Raw genomic sequence first — 23298 nt, forward strand, 5'->3', positions numbered from 1 at the left:
TCCTGACGCAGAGCCCCTCGGGAATTTCAGGGAAAGGAGGAACAATAAGACCAAGATGCCCTGGCCAGTTTGGCTCAGCAGTTAGAGCGTCGGCCTGCGGTCCGGAGAGACCCGGGTTCGGTTCCCGCTAAGGGCACGTACTTCGGTTGCAGTTTGTCCCCGGCCCTGGTTGGTCGTGTGGGTGGCAGCCACTCGATGTGTCCCTTCACGTCGATGTTTCTCTCTCTCTCTCCCTCCCACTCTATCTGTACAAAAGATGGAAAAATGTCCTCGGGTGAGGAAAAAAAAAAAAAAAGACCAAGATAGGATTTGGGCATTTCAGTGTTTCCCCAGCCATAAGAAATTATCAAGTACTAACAAAACCTCAGTCTGGCTCCTAAAAGAAAAGCTACGGCTTCTCTTCTCAGAAACACACAGGCACATACACATTACAGTGTGCATCCCGCTGCAGGTCACAGAACACCCCAAGTCGAGGGCATTTGCTGGCTTCACAGTGAGAATCTCTGGTATGGGGTGAGAAGAGACAGAAACCCTGAACAGAAAACGGTAAACACCACCATTTAAGGGGTAGGTGGAAACAGGGGCCCAAGGAAAAGACTGCGAATGGACAGAGAGGTGAGAGGCACTAGGGTGTGGAGCAGTGGAAGGCTGTGGGCCCCAGAGATGAAAACCTGGGTCACATCCGGATCCCACATCTGTGTGATCTGGGCACGTCCTGTCATCTCTCGAGGCCTCGAGTTCCTCATGCATAACAGGAATGACAAGACCTACTTCCCAGACAGCTGCGAAGATTATCTACCACTTTGGCATATAGTGAGAGCTCAAGAAATCTCATCTACGACAATCCTGAGCCAGCGTCAGAGCCGAGTGAAGCAGAGGGCGTGCAGGCCAGCCCACAGACAGACATATTCGAAGGGGAGCCAGCCTTTCCCTCTGGGTCCTTGCAGGAGGGCAGTGGGCACCGGAGGCCTCCTGCTGCGGGGTGACACTGCCAAGCCTGCCACCAGAACACAGCCCTCTCCCAGAAGGCCCAAGACCTCTCATCTCCTTTTCCTGACCACGGGACACCACAGAGGCTGATAAAGCCACCCGTGACCCTGGCCCTGGGACAGTCAAACCGCTCCTGGAGGCCAGCTGTGGGCTGCATTCTTTGGTGAATCCCTCCTCCTCCAGGAATGTCCCTGCCTCAGTCAAGTCTGGACCCAGCTCATCCGTGTGGAGCCGCCAGTCTCCTGCTGACGCACCTCATTCTGCGCTTGTCAGAACAGCCGGGAGCAATGGGGGAAGAATGCTTTGCCAGCCAGGCCCCGTGTGTCCCCATGCTCTGCGGTGTCCTCTCTGTTAGGAGCTGAGCAGTCGAGCAGGCAGTCCACAGGTCTGGGGGCAGAGCGACCGACCACGGGCTGGCTTCCTGCCGCCAGCAGGGCAGGTGTGCTCGCTCCTTCGGCTCCCTGCTGCATCTGCCTCAGGACAGACAGTCGCCACCTCTCACTGGGGTGTCTAGCAGCCACCAGGTCTCCCTGCCTTCCTTCGACTCCTTCCCCTCCCCACACAAATCTGATCTTGACGTTCTCAGGGCTGAAATCTTCCGTGGCTTTCCACTGCCCACTGAGAAAGCTCGTCGGGATAATGACAAGTGTGGGTCTGGTTTTTGTTTGCCTTACCCCAAAGGAGTTTGTAACCCAGTGGAAAAGACAAGGCTGTGTACAGATATCTCGGTACATGGTATGATTGTTATGAAGTGAGAAAGAAACAAAGAGAGGCTTAAAATAGCTGCTATACTGCCCTGGCCGGTTTGGCTCAGCGGTTAGAGCGTCGGCTTGCGGTCCAGAGACCCAGGTTCGGTTCCCGCTAAGGGCGCGTGCCTTGGTTGCAGTTTGTCCCTGGCCCTGGTTGGTCATGTGGGTGGCGGCCACTTGATGTGTCCCTTTTACGTCGATGTTTCTCTCTCTCTCTCTCTCTCTCTCTCCCTCCCCACTTTATCTGAACAAAAAATGAAAAAATGTCCTCACCAAGGATTAAAAAAAAAAAAAAGCTGTATACTTATTTAAAATATATACATATAAGACATACCCATAATATGTTCACATGTGTATATAAACTAAAAGGAAGAGCCAGGCAACACGCTCAGAGAACCATAAGCAAAATGAAGATGAGCCCAAAGAGGAGGCTACTTACAGCTGCAAATGCTTCAGAGATAAGGGTTAGCCTGGGTCAACCAATCAGCAAATGCAAGTGCCTATTAGATACAAGCCGTTTACTTTTTGTACAAATATATGCTATAATATTGCAGACAGTGAACAACCCTCAAAACACGGATTGCAATAATATAAAAGGAGACCTTTAAGAACATCTTGTCTAGTCTCCTCCTAAAGAAACCAAGACCTAACAGGTTTGTTTCCTTAACCATTATTTCCCGTGAGGGATCTTGCCACCGTTTCTTCCTAACAACTCAGACTGGTTCCCTTTCCCGGGTCCCCAGGAACCACGCAAGCACCCAGGCTGTGGCTTCCGCGTAGACCCATCCCGCTGTCAGCCCGCCCTGCTGCAGATTGGGCTGCTCCAGTAATTGTTTTTGAACCCTCACACCCTAGCTACTAACTCTGTGTCCCTAGGCAAGTTCTTGACCCTTTCTAAGCTTCATTGTCTTTATCTATAATTGTGGGAAGTGAGACTAGTTCATTTGTACCTCAGTGTGTGTGCTGTGACAATTAAAAGTTATTCACATGATATGTTTGGCACAAAGTTAACTCGTTAGCTTCTGCTTTTATTAGTCCCCAAGATAAAGTCCAAGCTCCTTGATGTGACTTTGGCTTAAAAGACCCTTCACCGTCTGTCCCCTGCCTACCCAGCCTCATCTCCAGCCCTTGCCCCCACATCCATGTGGGCTCACCCCTAACATTTGTGCGGCCAGGGACAAAATTACAAATGGGAGTCCATGTACCACATGTCTAAATTTTAGATTGTAGTATTTGAAAGTTACAAATCAAGGTATCAAACTGTTAAATAAAATATATTCTATCCTCCCTTGAGAAACAGCCCGGAAGGCCAGGTTGGAATTAGAATTCTGTGGTGGACCGTGGTGGTGCAGGGAGAGCTGGGCCCAGCCCGCCTCCCTTCTCGTCCCACCTTGGTCCATCCCACACCGCGACAAGCACTGTGTGGATGTGTGTGTGGGTTCTCCCGCCGCATATCCAAGTTCTGTTCACAGCCTCTGCAAACAGCCTTCCTTGAGTTTAGGGACAAACACAGGAAGGCGTGTTCTGCCCCCAGGAGGATGGAAGTGAACTTGGCGCTGGCTGCGGGCAAGAAACTCTGAGGTCACTAATGCCTGGTGACGGTCTAGCGAGGGAGGAGGGGCCTGCGTGGGCATTTATTTCCCTTTTGAGCCTGCATGTTCCTCTTCTCTCCATGGCAAACAGTGCAACCGGAGGAGAGCCCGGCACCTCTCTTGCCCAGGTCTAAGGGCAGTACTGCAGCCATGCCACACACTAGTTATCCTGAATTATTTTTAATTCACTAAATATACCACTTAATGCCAATGCTGTTCTCTGTGCCCAAAACTTCATCATCTGGCCACCATCTATAAGAAGCTCCGGCAGGCAGTTTGTTAGAGGTCAGGGCTTATAAAAGTGTCCTGGGGCCCCAGAAATGGGGTGGCTGCGCCTTCTTGAGCAGGGTGGCATGTGTTGCCCGGTGCCAGGCCCTGCTAATCTCATTTCCACACCCACTTTGGGGCCCTGTGGTTGGGCATCCCGCCCAGAGGGATGAGCACAGCCACGCCCACGGTCTCACTCCTCCACTGGTGTAACGGAGCCACGCAGGGAAGCTTTTACTCTCATCATTGCACAGAAGGAGACAAGGAAACTCGAAGATGTGGGCTGAGGCAGAGGAAGAGACTGGTTTCTGTTCCCAGTATCGAGTCCAGTGCTGTTTCCCCGCCTTTACCTGCAAGGAAGGAGCAAGGGCGGTGGCTGTGAGGCTGGTCCAGGCGCCCACACCCTCTGCAGGTGGCTGGATGCTGCTTTGTAGTCCAGCAAGTAGTTGAGCCATAATTTACATAATAAACTCCTTAGGTTACATTTGGGTTTGGACATCACAAACACCACCATACTAACAATCTTTGCGTGCAGCTTTTTCCTTCCTTTGGGTGATGGCTCTTGGTGCCAAGTATCATTTCCCTTCCAAAAAGCTTGTCCCCTTTACACTGACCAGTAGCCTTTGAGAGCACCTGTCACTACACTCTTGCCAAAAAACATAAATTGCAATTTAAACACATTCTTTAAAGATGTGGTGGGTGATAAATGGCATCCTGTTGCCTTCGTGTAACTGTGTCTGGCTATGAGGAAAGCTGAACATGTTTCTGTTGTTTACTACTTTTGTTTCCCTCTGTGTGACCTGTTCAGTCTCCTGCCCCTTATCTGCGGGGGTCCTAATGGTCTTGTCAACTTTCCTGATAATAACCATATGTCTGTTATATTTTCTAAATATACTTCTAAGCATCGTGTGGTATTCAGTCTTTTTGTTGTTGTTAATTTAGTTTACGTTTTCATATATCATCACATCTGATTTTGCCTGGCACTTCTGTCCCTTACAAGTTCTTTTCCCTCCAGGGATTCAATTTCTATTCTACTTTCTTCAAAATTTCCTTTGGCTGTATTTTTATGTTTTACTTGAGTCCATTTGGAATTTATTTTGATGTATGCTGTTTGGAGGGGGTCAACAACCTTTTGAAAGCTGTATTTGGAAAACACAATGAACAAAAAGGAGTTCGCTTGGGGCCGACTTTACGATGCTGACAGACACGTGAAGGAGGCAGAGAGCCAGGGACTGTTTAGTTTTCATTTCTTTATCAAGGACAATGATCTTGGAACTGCAGGAGGAAGATCAAACATGGCTAAGAGGAAAGAGACGCCTGGGAGAGGCAGGCAGGGAGCAAAAGGACACAAGGAAGGGTCTGAAGCTAAAAGAATGGTCTCCCAGGGCAACGGAAGAGAAGAGAGACCTGAGAGGCAGAAGATTTGGGCTGGAATCCTGACTTTGCCAGGAGTTACTGCCTTGCACTGGGCCTCAGTTTCCACATTTATTTATTAATTTATATATGCCAACTATGTTTTATTTATTCATTTTTTTCTGTATTGATTTTTTAGAGAGGGAGGAAGGGCGAGGCAGTGAGAGAGAGAAACATTGATGAGAGAGAACATGTCCCCCACTGGGGATTTGGCCCACAACGTGGGCATGTGCCCTGACCAGCGATCGAACCGGTGACCTCTTGGTATATGGGTTGACATTCAACCACTGAGCCACACCAGTGGGGCATATGCAACTATGCTTTAAACATGCTGGAGGAGATGGCCTTATAGACATAAACAGGACAGCTCCTGCCCTCCAGGGGCTTGTGAGTTAACAGACAAGTGAACCCTCAGGTACAACAGAGTGAGGACTGGGACACAGGAACCAGGGGAACTGGGCAAGCCTCCCAGGACTCTGGCCATGACTTTATACAAATCAAGGACTATCCCTAGAACTGAGCACTGTACACAGCAAATGCTCACTGAGTATCTGCTGGCAAGTCCTTCCTGCAAAGGAAGGCAGACACTGAGCCCACTGGGTTTAGGATCAGGTCGCTGTTCGTAGAGAGGTTTGGAAGGTAGGCTGCAGAGGGTTGGGAAAGCGAAGGGAAAACAGGGAAATGCATCATGGATAGGTGATGCCTCTTTCTAGGAGCTTGAAAGAGAGAGGAAGGAGAGAGGATGAACACAAGCTAAAGAGAGGGCTTTTATTTTTATTTCTTTATTTTTGTTAATCCTCACCTGAGGATCTTTTCCCACTGATTTTTAGATACAGTAAAAGGGAGGGAGGGAGGAAGGGAGGGGGGGAGAGAGAGAGAGAGACAGAGAGAGAGAGAGACAGAGAGAGAGAGATGTGAGAGAGAAACATCGATTTGTTGCCTCCAGCATGACCCCAACTGAGGTTGGAGATCAAAATTGCAACCCAAGTATATGCCCTTGATCAGGAATTGAACCCAAGCCCCTTCGGTCCATGGGCTGACACTCAAACCACTGAGCCAATTCGGCCAGGGAGAGGGCTTTTATTTTTAAGGTGAGAGAGACCTGAACAGATTATCGCTGTGAGAGGAGGATCCAGTAAACAGGTGACAAGAGAGATAAAGTAAGACAGTTCCTGAGCAGGTGGGAGGAGACGGCATCCGGAGCACAGGAGACACCGGCCCTCGAACGGAGAGGCACAGGAAGGGCAGTGGGGGAGGGAGGTGGGTGGATGGTGATGCAGGTATGCTTCTAGACTGGAGGCAGGAAAGCTGTGAGTTCTTGACTGAGGATGACCTTTACTTTCTCTGCGGGCCAGGTGTGAGATGTCTGCCTAGAAGAGGGGTGGAGGTATAGCAGATGAAGACGGTGAGAGGAGGTGCCGAGAACAGTGACCAGGGCAGGACACAGGACTGGCAGCAGCAAGATGCTAGTAAGGTAGCCACCAAGGGCCGTCATCTCCGCTGCGGTTTCTCTCTCCACCGGTGACCCTGGCACTGGAATGGCTGGTTGTGAAGTCATGGGAAGAGGAAGTAGTCAAGTGAGAAAGATAGTTGGAAGCATGGGGCTCCCCGTGATCTTGGATTTCCTGAACGAATCAACAGTGAATAAATGAGAGGTGTTATAGTGTGACGGTTAAAGTGGGACACCTTTGGCCCCAAACGCCGCTCTGCCACCTACTCCCAGCATGGGCACCGGGTTGCTGGGGTGGTCGGCTGACAGGGCACAGAGCATGGCCAGGCAGCCCCGGGCCGGCGTGCGAAGGGCTGTCACCGCAGCTCATCCATGGAGGATTCTGAGCAGGAGGCTGATGTGGTCAGATTTATTTCTGAGGAAGATCCCTGGGACAGTCAGAGCAGAATCTGAATTTATCTCTATCACTCAACTAGTTCTGTGCTCTTGAGCATGTAACTCATCCTCTCTGTGACTAGTTTGCTAATCCCCCAGATGGGGATAATAACAGTACTCGTCTGGAAGGGTCATTATGAGAACTGGGTGAAGGAATTCAAAGAAGGCTAGCAGACTGAAGAGCTTAGTAAATGCCAGCTATGCGGAGGAGGAGGAGGGAGAGAGGCAGGAAGAGGAAAAGCAGGAGGAGGAACAGGAGACAGTAACCAGAAGGTCTCAGATGAGTGACAACGAGGAGCAGAGGGTGGTGACGTGCGCCCCGGTTCCTGAGCACCTTACCTGAGGGCGAGGAGCAATGCGCAGGGCGAGGGAATGGGGGATGAACGTGGGGATGAGAGCGCTACCCGCTGGGAATGGCGCCTCAGGAGAGCTTGTCTCAGGGTTGGAAAGGAGACTGGGGTGGGCTGGGGACCACGGATGCTGGCTCAGCAGAAGCCTCATCAAGCAGCAGAGGCCACGGTGTGTCCCAGCCTTACCACCCTTGCTAGGTGCCCGGCACCGAGTCTCCCTAAGGCCAGGTGGTGTGAATACTGAGCTCCTGGCAGAGCCCATCCCAGGCTTCTGCGTTCCTCTCAGGCTGGGGACAGAATACACACTTAGGTAAAGATGGGCATTCAATCCCCATCTTGGGCCTGGTCCAGTAAGGCTTCCTACACGGGACGTGATGGCCCTGTTTGCCCTGTGGGTTTCCCAGCCTGTTGGCCCACTCCGCCTGCCTTTCCCAGGAGGTCCCGTTTCTCCCTCCTCTAGGCCTGGCCTCTGACCTCTGCTTTCAGGTCACCTCCAAGGTCAGGCCCTGCAGCCTAGACAGTCGAACGCTTCACTCCCTAGTGCAGCAGGGCTTTTCTAATAGCAACACAACCAATAATAGTAAAATAATAAGCAGCATTACTATTTGGCATATACTCCACTTACTAAGTGTCAAGCACTATGCTAGGTCCTTCTACATTTCATCTGGTTTAATTTTTAAAACTCTGAAAGATGGGTAGGACCACTCATATTTCACAGATAAGACTAAGGGGCCTAGGTAATCTGCCTAAGGTAACCCAGTTAAGTGACAACATTCAACTTTTCGACCTAAGTCTACATAACTCCATAGCTGCCTTTCCTTCTTAAACCATGCTGTCTCTCCCAAATTCAGGGACCCAGTCCCCCCAGTCATGAATGTGGGGTCCTGGCCAGCCTCTTAAATCCCTCCCTCCTTCCCCAAGGATTGAACCACAGCTGGAAGGTCAGGCCTGGGTCCAGACCATCCACAGGCCAACCCCCAACGCTTGTCCTTTCCCCTCCCCTCCTGGGCTGGAACCACTCCCGTGCGACCCAGCCCAGGCCTCCAAGCCCCACGGAATTATCACCAGGCAGAGGCCCCCCAGCAGGGAGGCCAGCTTTCCGGTTTCAGGAGTGAGGATGAGGAGGGAACAGGAGGGGGCGGCCAAGGGGGTTGGGAAAGCAGCTCCCTGGGCCTCTGAAGCCCTGGGTCACCGGCATTCTGGGAAGGGGGGCTGGCAGAGGTAGGAGGGATGGGGCTGGGGTGACTGCCTGGCGAGCTGCGCCTCTCACATGTCCTGTCCCCTCCAGGCCCCAGGACAACGCATGGGGAGTTTCTAGCCTTCACCAAACACCAGGAGGAGGATGCTCAGGCCACAGCACCTACCACACTGCATTATAATTCCAGTTTCAGGACTGTCTCTCCCATTAGAGAGTATAAGCGATGATGGGTCAAAGACAGTGTTTAGTCATCTCTGTATTCCCAGGGAGCAGCCAAGGGAACAGCTCAACAACGCCCGGCAGGCGAGTGCGTGCGTGGACGGATGGAGCCAGGTGCGCCTCGGAGAACTTCACAAGGGCTGGAGGCTGCCCCTCTCACCGTGGACTTACATCTACCTAACCCTCATGCCCCAGTGTCCACCCTCCCTGCAAACCTCAGGCTCCCCCCTCAACAGCCCACTGGTGCTCTTCTGACCTGCCCTGAGCACACACACAACCTCTTGGGAACTCCACCTGCTTGCTGGCTTGGTCAGGGCTACTGGGATCTGGGAGATAAAAGGCCTTTTGGTAACTTATCTGGAGTTATTGGTGCTACTATCCAGTGAATCAGGGAACCAAATGACCACACATGGTGATGAGGAGAGAGCCAGTATGGATGAAGTATGGCCAGTCCTAACACAGGCTGTTCTTTGAGTTTAGTCTTCCTTTCTCACATCTTTCCATATCCAATCAGGACTCTCGGGTACCAGAATGTGACACACAAAGGCAACTGCTCACATAGCAAGTGGCAAGCAGCACCCATGGCTGAGGCCTAACACCTGTTCCAGCCCTGCCCAGCCAGGCCTTGGCTCCTGAACACAGAGCTGCCTCCTGCCAGAATTCTGCAGGTGAGGCTCAGACAGGTGCAGAGAGCTCTCCAGTGGCTGCATGGTTAGAAACATCATGCAGGAGCAGGACAAGCCTGTGGCTGAGCACCAGATGGGAGGGGCCTGGAGCAGCAGCCTCTCCCACACGTACCTGGGTCTCAGAGCCCAGCGAAGTGAAGTAGAGCGGAGAGGTCCTTTGAAGGCATTAGCCTGGGCCTGGGGTGGGAAAGGGCACTAAGAAGAGGCTTCCTGGTAGCCAGAAGGGCCTGGGTAGGCCTGTTCTGGAGCTGGGATTGGTGGGGCCATGTGTATCGTGGCTTCCCTCTGGCAGCTCATTCTAAAGACCCACATTTTCTTTGCATTAGAGCCAGGGGAGGCTCATGGAACTTCAGAGGACTCCTCTCCGTCTCCTCGCTCTCCTTCCCACTCACCCCAGCGACCTGCGAAGGCATTCTCACCAATGCAGTCTGGTCCTAGATCCCTGGGCAGGGCCTGGACGGGACAGGGCACAGACATCAGCTCAGGTGAGCATGTGCCTGAGCACAGCCCACACTTCCTCATCTCAACGGCTCTCGTACCTCTGGTCAGCCTGCTGCCAAGGGCAGACTAGGCGGCAAGCGCCACAGGGACTCCCTGGGAAAAGTGAGGCCCTGCGGTCTGCTCCTTGAGTGGCCCGAGTACAGTGTTTTCTGACCCTAGTTGGCTTCCCTCCGTTTCTTCTTTCTTTCCTTACTACCTTGGATGAACAGTAAGAGCTTTGAATTAACTGACCTTGATGTTCTTGGAAGGAACATATGACAACCCCACCTGGCTGGCCCTGGCCACCCTGCTGGCCTCCTGATTTGGGCTGCCTGTCCTATCCCTGCAGGAAGCAGCACCTGGTATTTATCTGAGCCAATTCCAGGTCATTTATGATGGCTGGGCACTGGAGGTAAAAAAAGCAAAGAGGACCAGGGTCCTGCCCTCTGGGAACTCCTCTGGCAGGTGTCCATGGGCAGAAGAAAGGAAGTGTAAGGACGGGGCGGGCAGGTGGTCAGGCCCGTGGGAGAAAGCAGCCTCCTGCTCTCTGGGGTTCATCAAAGCAGACCCAATTTGCTCCCATTTCTCCCTTAAAAGTACCTACCTGCGATCCCAATTCTACCACCCTCAAGGCAAAGAGAAGGGCTGAGGACACAGTGCCCGGGCTTCAGTGTTCTCAGACAGTGCAGTGCTCCCGGGGCCCCATTCGCTACCTGGTTTGCATGGGTAGCAGGCGGCAGGGCGGCTGCTTGCAGCTGAAGCCACACCCTCTGCTCCCCTTTGGTGAGCCAGGCTGGGCCAGGGAGCTGTTGCCTCCTTCTGCCTGGCTCTGCGGTGGGCTCCCCGTCCTCTCTGTCCCACCTACCTGAATGTCTGGACCTGACTTCTGTCTTCTCTCTCGCTTGCTACCTACTTGACACTGCCTGCACCTGACCTCGCTTGGGTAAGGGCTGTGGAGTTAAACCAAATTGCACTGAGACCTCCACAGGCAGGTTAAGTTTTCCCACCCCCCAACTCTCTAAACATCCAGGCAGAACTGGCTTCTTACTACAGGCAGAGGGCCGTCTGTACCATTCTCCTCTGGTGGGAGGAGTGGGTATTGAAAGATGAACGGTCTAAACTCTGCATGCCCCTCCCCTGGAGTGGCTGGTGACGCTGGTCGAGGGGAGAGGGGGAATGGCCTGGACAATTTGGCAGGCGTCCCTGTAGGCCCAGAGCAGATACAGAGGACTCAGGAGGGGACTCAGTGTGTCCATTTGGCCACATAAGCTATCTGAAGAAACAGGCCCTCACCCTTGCCTGCCCAGAACAGTGAGTATGGAATCTGATTATTCAGAGTGGAGTCAGCTCAATGGGAAGTTGGGGACCCAACTGTAGATCAGTGGTAAAAGTACAAAGTAGGGAGAGGCTATTATACGTGAGTTCGGGAATGAGCACCCTCAAGTTGAGGGGTCTGCTGTCCCCGCACAGTGGCCCCAGGGGCTGAACAAGGCATTCCTCCTTCAGCTGGGAATGAGGGTGGACCCACACGACCAGAGTCAGAGACCTCACAGAGGGTGAGAGGGACCTGGGGAGGCAACTACAAGGACAGGGCAGGAGAGTACGGAAATTAGGAGTCATGCTAGAGCTAGCCACCTAAGCTTTCCTTACCAGGGGATCTACAGCCGGAGAAGGGCCCACAGGGACTTGGGGTGTGGGTTGGGGTTCACTAGAGAAGGCTGAGAAAGGATCTACAGCCTGGGTATCTGGAGGCAGGGAGCAGATACCAGGCGTATCAGCTCCAGGAGTCTAGGCCAGTCACCCCTGGTTGAGTTTGGGTGTTTTTCAACTTTGAGTCATTAATGCTTCTTCTGAAAGGTTCCTCTTTGTTCTTTGTTGGTTCAGAGGAGGGAGCTGACCTAGAAGCTGGACAAGGCTAGGGCAAGAGGGAAAGGAGCTGGTGCACAGGGAGCTCACCACTCTCTCCTTGTAGACGATGTACTTCAGCCACTTGAAGTCCTGCCACTTGAAGCCAGCGAGGACAAAGAGAGAATCGCGCTCGTATTGCTCAGGCCGCTGCATGGCGCCCTCGGGGTAGGTGATGCGCAGTGTAGTTTTGCTGCCCACGTCCTTCTCAAAGCCTTTCACTGGAGCTGAGTTCAGTCTGCAGAGAGCAGGCGCAGTCAGAGCCTGCCCTGGGCTCACTGCACACGGTCTGTGGTCTATGTCTGGGGAAGCACCCTGACCCCCGAGTCCCCCAGGCACAGAGAGCGGGAGCCCAGGGCATCGGGAGCCATCTAGCATTCCGTTCCAAATCCTCCAACCTAGGGTTCTTCTGGAGGCTTCTGCTGACCTCCAGCCTAACTGAAGATGGCCAGACAGTTTCAATGGGCACAGGCACCAGGGTTGGGGCCAGGACTTGCAGGTGCCCGAGGCACTGCTTTGGGGAGCTTACCTGACCACAATGTCATAGTCATCAATTCGTGACCCCAGAGACTTGTTAGCAAGGACACCTCCATTGCCCACGATGATGCAGCGGCGGCAGCTGAGGCTGAAGGGAGAGAGGCAGAGACCTCTAGAGAGCTGTCCACCAGGCCTCCTTCTCCCCTACCTCTTGGCCCTTGACCCCATGACCTTGACCAGGCACAGGCTTGGGTGGAGGAAGAAAACCAATGGGCTTCTGGCAGCGTGTCTGAGAGGAGGCCAGACCACACTGGGTAGCCGGGCCACCTGGAACTCTCAGACGTCCCTAGGCCCTGACACTTCTCCAGGAAAACGTGGGTGTGGAAAGGGCTGGGACACTAGCTCCGGGCGGATGAGGAAGGAGGCTCTGGTAAGACAGCACTCTGGGTTAAAGACTCCCCAAGAGTTAGTGGAGTTTAGGCAGCTTTCAGGAGACGGGGAGCAGGCTGAGATCGAGGGCTGTGCCAGAAAAGCCAGAACAGAGAAACGGGCCTGGGGGCTCCAGCACTCAGGCTGGGCTTCAGCTCAGAAGCCCCCATGCACCTCACAGCCACCAGGGAGCCCTACTCCTGCCCCTGGTCCTGGGGCTTCTTCCATCCAGGACCTGTTGGCTTCAGAGGTATCACTGCCTCCTGGATGTAAGCCCTGGCCCCTTTAGCTGACCCGCCACCTAACTCCTCAGTCCCAATGCTGGGCACATCCCAACCCAGTGTCTTCGGTTCTTACCCTCAGAACTCTGCTGTCTGAGGACTGAGACGCCTTGCCAAGTGCTTAAAGCCCACAAATACAAGCCCAGATGGCCCCACTTCTCTACTCACCCACCCAGCGTGTGTACTATGTGTGTACATGTGGATATGCTGGAGAAAGTAACATGGATGCATTGCTCATGCCCAGGCCTCGACACCTCCGCACATGCCAGGCCGCTGAGGGGCAGGAGGCGGAAGCGAGCAGCTCACCTGTCCAAGGCAGGGGTCAGGCGGTACTCTTTGGTGACTGACAAGATGGCTTTGATCAGATTGTCTGTGAATAGAAGAGGGAGGTTACTGTCAGAGGCTCACTGAAGCTCCCACAGAATGTTTCCCAGTGAGCCAGTTTGAAGGCACAGGCTCCCGGGGCTGGGGTGGAGGTGGGGAGAGGGAGCTCTGGGCACAAAGTTGGCCAGGCTGCTGCCTTAACTTTCTCCCTGAAAATGGAGAGGGGTCCCTGGCCAGTTTGGCTCTGTGGTTAAAGCATCAGCCTATGGAATTAAGGGTCGTGGGTTCAATTCTCGGTCAGGCACCTGGGTTGCACCTGGTTGGGGTCGTGTGGGAGGTGACCACAATTGATGTGTCTCTCTCACATCAATGTTTTTTTCCCCTCTCTCCCCCCTCTCCCTTCTACTCTATCTAACAACAACAACAACAACAACAACAACAAAAATCAATGGAAAAATATCCTTAGGTGAGGATTAACCAAAAAAAAAAAAAAAAGAGGGGGGGGCGGAGAACAGGCAGGCACACTCAGCTCTGCCTGGAGCCAGCCCCAGCCCCAGGACAGTGTCTTCCCCGGCTCTTCCCGGGCAGGCTCACTTGGCTTTGGGAGGCTCTGCAGTCAGGCCTGGCACTGCCCATGATGGTAGTACCTGCTCAGAGACAGAGAGCACGTTATGCTCATCTCTGTGCCCCACTGAGCAGACACCAGAGAGCCAATGAGGAGGCAACCGAAGATGAAGGATGAAGAATGGAGTGGTCCCAACCAGCTCCCCCAGCCAGACCACTCTGCTCATTTCTTTTTTTATTTTTAATTAATTAATTAAATAATTAATTTTAAATCCTCACCCAAGGATATTTTTCTACCTATCTTCAGATAGAGTGGGAGGGAAGGACAGAGAGGGAGAGAGAGAGAAACATTGATGTGAGAGGGACACATCAACTGGTTGCCTCCCACACGACCTTGACCAGGGCCAGGGAGGAACCGCAATCGAGGTACATGCCCTTGACTGGAATCGAACCCGAGACTCTTTGGTCCATGGGCTGATGCTCTAACTGCTGAGCCAAACCAGCCAGGGCACTTTTAAAATTTTTTTAATCTTTACCCAAGGATATGTTTTTTTAATTTTTAAATTTTTTTTTCTATTTATTTAGATGTGGAGGGTGGTGGTTAGGTCGATGCTCTAACTGCTGAGCCAAACTGGCCAGAGCTGATATGTTTTTTTTTTTCAAATTGATTTTACAGAGAGAGGAAGGGAGAGGGAGAGAGAGAGAGAGAGAGAGAGAAACATTGATTGGTTGCTTCCTATACACACCCCAACTGAAGATTAAACCTGCAACCTTAGGTACGTGCCCTGATCAGGACTTGAACCCATGACCTTTTGCTGTACTGGATGACACTCCAACAAACTGAGCCACTGGCCAGGGCTCTGCTTCATTTCTCACACTGTCTTCCCCTCACTTCCTCCCTTGAACACTGCTGCTCTCTCTAATCCTGTTTTTGCCAGGCTGTGCCTGCCTCCTTACCTCTTCAAGCCCTGCAGCCTGGCATCTGCCCACCTGCACTGCACTCCACTCAGGCGGCCCTCAGCAAGGGCCCCATGACCTCTGTGCTCTCAGATCCTGTGCCCACTGGTGAGACCTCATTCTTCTTGGCCTCTCTCTGCAATGATAACTGCTCTCCTTTCCAATTCTGGTATAATGAGAGGATTATAATATCATGCATAATAATATTAGTTTTGGAGTTAAATCCTGGCTCTGCTACTTAAGACCTTAGATCAATCACTTTCTTTGTGCATGAAGTTTCCTCATCTTTCAAATGGTAATTCTATTCTGTAGAGTTGTTAGAAAGATGAAAAGATAATATATATAAAGATCTACAGATAAGTAAGTAAATCAGTACAACCACAGTGGAGAACATCTTTTTTTATTTTATTTATTTTTTTATCCTCATCCGAGGACATTTTTTTGTTCAGGTAGAGTAGGAGGGAGGGAGGGGGGGAGGAGGGGGGGAGAGAGAGAGAGAGAGAGAGAGAGAGAGAGACATTGACGTGAAAGGGACACATCGAGTGGTTGCCACCCGCACAACCCAACAGGGCCGGGGACAAACTGCAACCAAGGTACATGCCCTTAGCGGGAACTGGACCTGGGTCTCTCTGGACTGCAGGCAACACTCTAACCACTGAGCCAAACCAGCCAGGGCAGTGGAGAGCATCTTAATAACATCAAGTACAGACACAGATGTGCACAGACCGAGGTCTAGCAACCCTGCTCCTAGGTGGACAGCATGAAAATGCCTTTGTTTGAGGGGACTTGTATAGGAATGTTCACTGCAGGACTGTTTGTAATAGCAAATGCTGGTGGCAATGTACATGTCCACCAAGAGAAAACAGGTTTCATGTGATACATAGAATACTGCACAATAATGAAAAAGAAAAATCGAGCCCTGGTCTGTGTGGCTCAGTGGTCTGAGTATTAGCTTGCGCACCAAAGGGTCACAGGTTTGATTCCCAGCCAAGGGCACGGACCTGGGCTGCAGGTTCAATCCCTGGACCTGGTTGGGGCACATGCAGGAGGCAACCAGTTGATGTTCCTTTCTCTCTTTCTCTCTCTCCCTCCCTCCTTTCCGTTCTCTTTAAAAATCAATGGAAAAAATATCCTCAAGTGAGGATTAACAAAAAAAAGATATAAAAAAAACAAGAAAAATCGATGACCTAGAGCAATGTGCACCAGTACAGATAAATCTGAAGTTTAAAAATATGCCAAAAAATGCCATATACTTGAGGGATATATATATAGAAATATATAAACAGACATTGGAATGATAACACCAAAACCAGGATAATGGTCTCCTGGATAGGAGGAGCATGGAGGGGAAGGGCCCCACAGAGCTTTAACTGTACCTCATTTCTTTCTCTTTTTTTTGTTAATCCTCAACCAAGGATTAGAGTGGTTTTTAGATAGAGTGGAAGGGAGGAAGGGAGAGAGAGAGAAACATCAGTGTGAAATACATCGATTGGTTGTCTCCTGCCTGACCCTGACTGGGGCCAGGGATCAAACCTGTAACCCAGGTATGTGCCCTTGACTGGGATCGAACGCGAGACTCATTGGTCTGTGCGCTGATGCTCTAACTGCTACACCAAACCGACCAGGGCAGTTTTCATGCTTTTTTATATGCCTAAAATATCTCATGTACAGAACGGATGTCTCCAAAATTAAAAACAACCTCATAATTTTTTAAAAGATGGGATGGGCGACACTGTCAGATGCAGCTGAGAGGTCAAGCGAAGGACTGCAAAGTACCCTTTGCGTCTCGCAGGAATTGCGCTGGAATGGTGGGGGGAGAAGACGTTCTCCAGGAGTACACGGTGCCAAAGAGGAGGCAGAGACACAGCCGATCTTTCCAGAAGGTGGATGAGAATGGGGTCAGGAAACAAACCTCTCAGGAATGTTCTATACCGAGTGCCTTCAGCTATCCCTTACGGTGAGCTCAGGGAAGGTCACAGGGTCCCTCCTTTTTGCCACTTCCAATTTCACCTCTGAAGAAAAGCATGTTGCCACTAACTGGCCAAGGTCAAGGTTACAGAGTGGGTTTTTGTTTTCTAGGCGGGGAACCTTAGCAGAAAGGGCATAGACTTGCAGTGTCCTCTTCTTGCTGGCCGATGGGCTCCATACTGGCCTTTCCTGGCCTTTGTAGCTTAGTAGGATCAGAGGATCGAGCAAGAACTTGGGAGAAGGACAGGCTGCTTGGCTACTGGCACACAGGGAAAAGGAGTTTTTCATATGGTTCAGCCCAACTTGTTAGATCTGTCCTTGGAAGTTTGAGGTCAAACCTTTTGTCCTTTTGCTGGCACTGTCTTCTTTTCAGGGAGGGCTGGGCTGGCTGAGTAGAGGATTCAGGTATTCTTGGGTCCCCTGGCCACACAAGAGCACCCCTTTAACAGTTATCTTATTTAACTCTGACCACAACCTAACACAGTGGTATTATTCTCTCCATCTAACAGGTGAAGGAAACTAAAGCACAGACAGGTTAAGTGACTTGTCCAAGGTCACAGCTAGCAAAAAGGTAGGACTGGGATCTGATCCTTCTGTGTCTGGCCCTGAAGTTCAGACTCTCCCACGCCGTGAAACAGTGCAGGAGCCCAACGAGGAAACAGAACTGTTAAACTCTCAGGGAGGGGAAGTCTGAGTTAGGAGGGGACTACATGAATGAGGTCCCTAAGGAATGGAAGCAGGTAGTTCTGAGAATATAGGGGAAAGGCTGGCTTTGGACAGGATAGAAAAGGACTGGAGGGGGTACTAGGTTAAGGCGAAAACATCAGGAGGGGATGACGGAGGAGCCTGGGGCATTCCTGGGGGATGGCCTCCACCTTCTCTGGGATTTCCCCTCATACCTAGTTCTTTAGCACCAATGTCTCTGGCACCACTTTTTCTTTTCTTTTCTTTTTTTTTTATCCTCACCTGAGGACATTTTCCCATTTTTTGTTCCGATAGAGTGGGAGGGAAAGAGAGGAAGAGAGAGAGAGAGAGAAACATTGATGTGAAAGGGACACATCGAGTGGCTGCCACCCACACGACCCAACCAGGGCCGGGGACAAACTGCAACCGAGGTACATGCTCTTAGTGGGAACCAAACCCGGGTCTCTCTGGACCGTAGGCTGACGCTCTAACCACTGACCCAAATTGGCCAGGCCTTCTTTTTTTTTATCCTCACCCGAGGACACTTTTTCATTCTTTGTTCAGATAGAGCAGGAGGGAGAGAGAGAGAGAGAAACATCGATGTGAAAGGGACACATCAAGTGGCTGCCACCCGCACGACCAACCAGGGCTGGGGACAAACTGCAACTGAGGTACATGACCTTAGCGGGAACCGAAGCCGGGTCTCTCCGGACCGCAGGCCGACGGTCTAACCGCTGAGCCAAACCGGCCAGGGCCTTTTTTTTTTTTAATCCTCACCCAAGGACATTTTTCCATTTTTGTTCAGATAGAGTGGGAGGAAGAGAGAGAGAGAGAAACATCGACGTGAAAGGGACACATCGAGTGGCTGCCACCCGCATGACCAACCAGGGCCGGGGACAAACCACAACTGAGGTACATGCCCTTAGCGGGAACCGAACCCAGGTCTCTCTGAACCGCAGGCCAATGCTCTAACCGCTGAGCCAAAGTGGCCAGGGCTTCTTTTTCTTTTTTAATCTTCACCCAAGGATACTTTTTTCCCATTTATCTTCAGATTGGGGGCGGGGGGCGGAAAAACACCAATGTGAGAGAGACACATCGACTGGTTGCCTCCTGCATGACCCTGACCAGGGCCGGGGACAAACCACAACCGCGGTAGGTGCCCTTGACTGGAATCGAACCATGACTCTCTGGTCTGTGGGATGATGCTCTAACTGCTGAGCCAAACCTGCCAGGGCTCTGGCACCACTTTTTCTATGGTCTCGCAGCACCATGTTCTCCCCTCATCAGAGCCCTCACTGTCCTGTACTCTAAGTACCTGCCTGCATCGCCACTAGCCTGAAGCTTTCTGAAGACAGCGACCATATCCATCCACTGCCCTGGTGTATACCTAGCCCTGACAAAGTGCTGGGCTCAGAGCAAACAGTCCATTAAAGAAGTAGGAAACAAGACAGGGAAGGAAAAAGGAAGCGAACATAAGGCACTGTTGAGAGTGGGGGAGGGCGTGGATCCCCAGCATGGGCACGTCTGAGGGTACAGCCCTGTCCTAAGTGTAGGGAGACAGTCTGGAAGATGAGCTGTTAATGTAGAGTGGGTCAGGGTTCCCAACATACCTTGACCTTTGATCCCAAAAGGTGGCACAAATTCACGGATCCTAGCCCACTTGCGGAAAGAGTCGTCCAGGAACATGGGTGCTGGCCTGGAGAACCTGGAATACAACAGGGACGTTGAGGACCCCAAATGTAGTAGGCGGAGCACTGGTTGGCTCTACTGTGCACCTGTCTTGCCAATTGTTCTGCTGGAAGCCACCTCCACGTTCCAGCACACCCTTCCTACCCCGGCCTGTTCACTGGGTAGTGGTTGTGTGGGATCTGACAGCTCTCGTTCAGCAGAGCCTGAATTCAAAGGAGCAGGTCGGGCCAGGCCTTACGTGGCCAGCTACAGGAGTGGAGAGACAAAACCTGCCCGTCAGGGATCAGTATTTCCGAGCTGGAAGCCCTCTGCCAGGTTAGCCAGGCATGCATCCATCAGTCCCTGCTGCCCACACGGTCCTGCAGTAGGGGAACAGAGATGAGACACTGTCCAGCGGAGCAGGAAAATAACCCAAAGCACAGCCAGTGCAGGGAGACAGAATTTTTGGAGAGAATCCTGAGAGGTGGACCACCCAGTGTGAGGAAGGAGAATTCATGATGAGAAAGCAAAGCTGGTGAACAGCCACAGGGGACAGAGGTCTGAAAGAGAAGGGAAAAACTACAGTATGTGGAGGCTGGGAGGCAGAGCTGGGGGGGCTTCAGACAAGCAGGAGCCTGAGCACATTCACTGGCAGAGAGAAGGACAGAGGAACGCAAAGTCCTTGGGAGGCGAGGGACTGGTACGGAGCTTCAGGAGAAGGGTTACCCTTCTTTTCGGCCTAGAGGAAAGACGGAGAGAAAAGTGAAGAGGAATGGTGAAGTGTGTTGCCTTGAGGGAAAGGGAAAATGCGAGTTTCACATTTCTTGGGAAAGCCAAGGAATGGGCAGGGCAGGGTGCAGGCCTGGAGAGGACAGGACACAGTCACATAGGGCGCGGAAGGGAGTGAGGGGAGAAGTGAACAGGCACAGGAGGGACCAAGGAGTGGGCAGGGCAGGGTGCAGGCCTGGAGAGGACAGGACACAGTCACATAGGGTGCGGAAGGGAGTGAGGGGAGAAGTGAACAGGCACAGGAGGGACCAAGGTCTTGAGATGCCTGGGCAGCACGTTCACATGGAGCCTAGCACCCTGGCTTTGAGACCTTTTTCAGGGCACTTGGCAGCCTGGAAGGTGGCCAGCATCTCATCATCCACTGAGTGCCGGGATGGAGGGGCCTGCTTTGGGCCTTCCTGGCCAAGAATAAATGTGTGTAGGCCTAGGCCTTGGTGGCTCTGTCTCTTTATTTCTAATTCAACTGAATAAGTCACTGAAAAACTGACGACTAGAGGAGAGGCCCTCTAAGTCCAGTAGCTAGAATTTACCCCCCAATGTCCTCTAACTCAAGTGTGCATTTCTCATTCCCATCATCACTGACACCATTTTAATCTCCATGCCCAGGAGAAATTATATCAGTAATCACTTGGATGTCTAATATTATTAGAGATTTAAAAATTTTTTTTTCTTTATTTCTAGAGAGAGAGGAAGGGAGAAGGAGAGAGAGATAGAAATATTGGTAAGAGAACATCGATTGGCCGCCTTCTGCATGCCCCCCACTGAGGATTGGGCCCACAACCTGGGCTTGTGCCATGACCGGGAATCATCGAACTGGCGACCTCTTGGTGCATGGGTTGATGCTCAACCCCTGAGCTACACCGGCCGGGCTTATTAGAGATTTTGCAGTGAACTTGAAAGAGGCAGAAAACTTTCCATCCTGCCCCCTCCCCACTGCTCACTGCTAGGAAGGAGGTGTCAGTCACACCTGACAGCATGGACAGCCCATCGCTGCACAGCAGCTTCCCTTTGCACATCTGAGTTCACCCGCTTCTCTCTGAGTACAAGGGCCGGGCACGTTGCTCGTGCCTGGCATATAAAGCCTGAGGGAATTCACGTATTTGATGCTACAACAGAGGCATTGAGGCCCCTGGCCATAGTTCATGTGTAACAGCAAAGGAAACAGGTCCCTAGAAAAGCCTGCAGCAAGAACTTCTCCTTCTGTATTAGAGCTGGGCTTACGAAAGTTTTACAAAGTCTCTCAGTCAGGCTTGGACAGGATTTATCTGCTTCCAATATGTACTGGATGTCATGTGCTAATGAAATCTCTGGAGATCTAGCCAAACAGTCTCAACATATTTTTCCCTTTTCCTCTCCCTTCCCCCATTTCCAGCTGATTAGAAAGTTCATTATGTTAATTTTGAAACACTCTCCTTTTAAAAATATTTTTTATTGATATTTAGAGAGAAAGGAAGAGAGGGGGAGAGAGAGAAAAACATTGATTGGCTGCCACCTGCATGCCCCCGGGCAGGTGTCCTGACCAGAATCAAACCTTTTTGTGCACCGGAGGACACCCAACCATGCCACACTGGCCAGGGCTAAAAATCCCTTATTTTTGATGTCACATATATGTTAATTTTGGAGAAAAATACAGATAAGTGTGCATCCACACAAAATCAATAAAAAATACCCATAATCCTACAACACAGAGACAACGAACCTTTAGGTACATATCTGTACTGATTTTCCTTTTCCCATATTATTTTTAGATAGCTCTGTAGACTTTCACTTTATATCATAAAAACGCTGCTATGCAAATAGGCACAGCTTTCTCCTAATTTACAATGGGTCAAATAACCACAAGCACTGGTAATCTGACACAAATCAGCCCACCCCCGAAATCAAATGTACAAGGATACACAACCCCCTTCCCTGTCTATTTGCCTGGAAAATCCCTTCTTTGAGTCCGAATACTGCTTCCTCTGGACGGCCTAGCTCCCCAGGTATACCTGCACTCTTCCTCTAGTGTTTCCACACTTTTGCTCAGCCCCAGGGGTGGCTCAGTGCCTGCAGAGCCTTGGAAGCTGAGCCAGGCTGTAAACAACAGGAAGTGGGGTGGGGTGGTGGTAGAGGTGTGTGCATGTGTGTGTCTGTGTGTGTGTGAATTCTGTAGGGGCCTGAGCAGAGCCTCATGCTGCACCTGGAATAGAACCCAGGGGTTTCTGTGCCAGCCTCGGGGCCTGTGGAGGTGGCCCAAGGTGCAGAATGACTGGTCAGAGGAGCGAGGGTGTAGGATGTCTGACCTGCCTGCCCTGGCCTAGGGGTGGCAGGGCAGGGTGGGGCGGGCTCCAGCAGACAGGCCCCAGCCCGCCAGGCCTGCGGAGAGGCAGCCTCAGGATCAGGTTTCAGCAGGGTGTGTGAGTGCGTGAGAAGGAACAGGGGAGGAAGACGGAAGTTGCACTGGGACCTGCCAGTCTTTTCCCCTTAAATCCTAGAAAGGCATGTGCTGAGGGTGGGTTTAACCCCCGTGCTTCTCGCAGCAAGGCCGGGACCCCAGGACCCAAAAGGCTGACCTGCCCATAGATCTACAGATTCTGACCCGTCAGTAAGGGCATCCCGGGCCCCTCCGAAAGGATCTTCCAGCTCATTTAATGCCCAGTGGTATGGCTGAGGTGCTGTGTAGGAGGCAATGTCCCCAGCTCTAGTTCACCAACCTCAACCATTTCCTAAGGCCCAGGACATCAGCCTGAACCCAGAGAGCAGCAGGAAAGCTGCCTGGGTCTTGTTAGAGGGCAGGGACTAGCTGCCTGTGGGCACCAGCGACTGAGAGTACTGTCGGCATCCTAGTTCCCACCAGCCCCTGAAAACCAGCCTTCAGACAGGGCTTTGCTGTATCAGGGCAGCTCGGCTTCAGCTCTCACCTGTGCCTGTTTGGTTGGGCGGCCAGCCCCTAGCCACCCACTGTTCCCAATAAACGGGAGCCGCCCAAGAGACAAAGGGAAGGCAGAGCCCGGCAGTGGGTCCTGAGACCAGGCACCACAGCAATTACCCTGTTGCATTCAGCCATAGCCCCTGGCACCCCCAAAAGTGGGACTGTCATTCAATGGGGGTACAAGCCAAACCCCACAGATCCATCTTCCAAGAACCTATTCTGGGAAGTGGCAGGTGGACAAAGCAGAGGGACAGGGTTTCTAGAATCTACCTTGGTCTTATTTGGGATCTTGCTGCAGCAGCCCCACCATAAATGGCCCTTCCCAGAAAGACCTTGGCACATGTCCAAGCACGTGAGCAAAGTGAGCACTGTCCAAATGCTTTGTCAGGCTTCATGCCTTGCTGCCACCCGCTGCTGACCAATTAACCGAAGCCCACGGCAGAGGAAGAGTGAGGAGAAAGGATGGTGGATCTGCAGGGCCGGTGGGCACATGTCCGGGGGAAGCAGTCCAG

The 23298-nt window shown here is 51.9% G+C and overlaps 1 protein-coding gene across 6 annotated transcripts in view; it reads right to left on the reverse strand.

Annotated features, from left to right (window-relative positions):
- Positions 1-23298, reverse strand: part of ST3GAL3 (ST3 beta-galactoside alpha-2,3-sialyltransferase 3) — a 156012-nt gene that overhangs the window by 11823 nt on the left and 120891 nt on the right. For 5 of the 6 annotated variants that reach the window (XM_036255755.1, XM_036255756.1, XM_036255754.1 and 2 more), the window contains 4 exons: positions 19029-19123; positions 13228-13291; positions 12264-12359; positions 11786-11972 (listed from right to left, as the gene is read on the reverse strand). In XM_036255755.1, coding sequence (XP_036111648.1) covers positions 11786-11972; positions 12264-12359; positions 13228-13291; positions 19029-19123 — 442 coding nt within the window. Of the gene's footprint in view, positions 1-10699; positions 10780-11785; positions 11973-12263; positions 12360-13227; positions 13292-19028; positions 19124-23298 lie in introns of those variants that run through there. The other variant, XM_036255760.1, reaches the window with a different exon arrangement.

Source organism: Molossus molossus, unplaced genomic scaffold (assembly GCF_014108415.1).
Source record: "Molossus molossus isolate mMolMol1 unplaced genomic scaffold, mMolMol1.p scaffold_m16_p_12, whole genome shotgun sequence".
Lineage (NCBI taxonomy): Eukaryota > Metazoa > Chordata > Mammalia > Chiroptera > Molossidae > Molossus > Molossus molossus.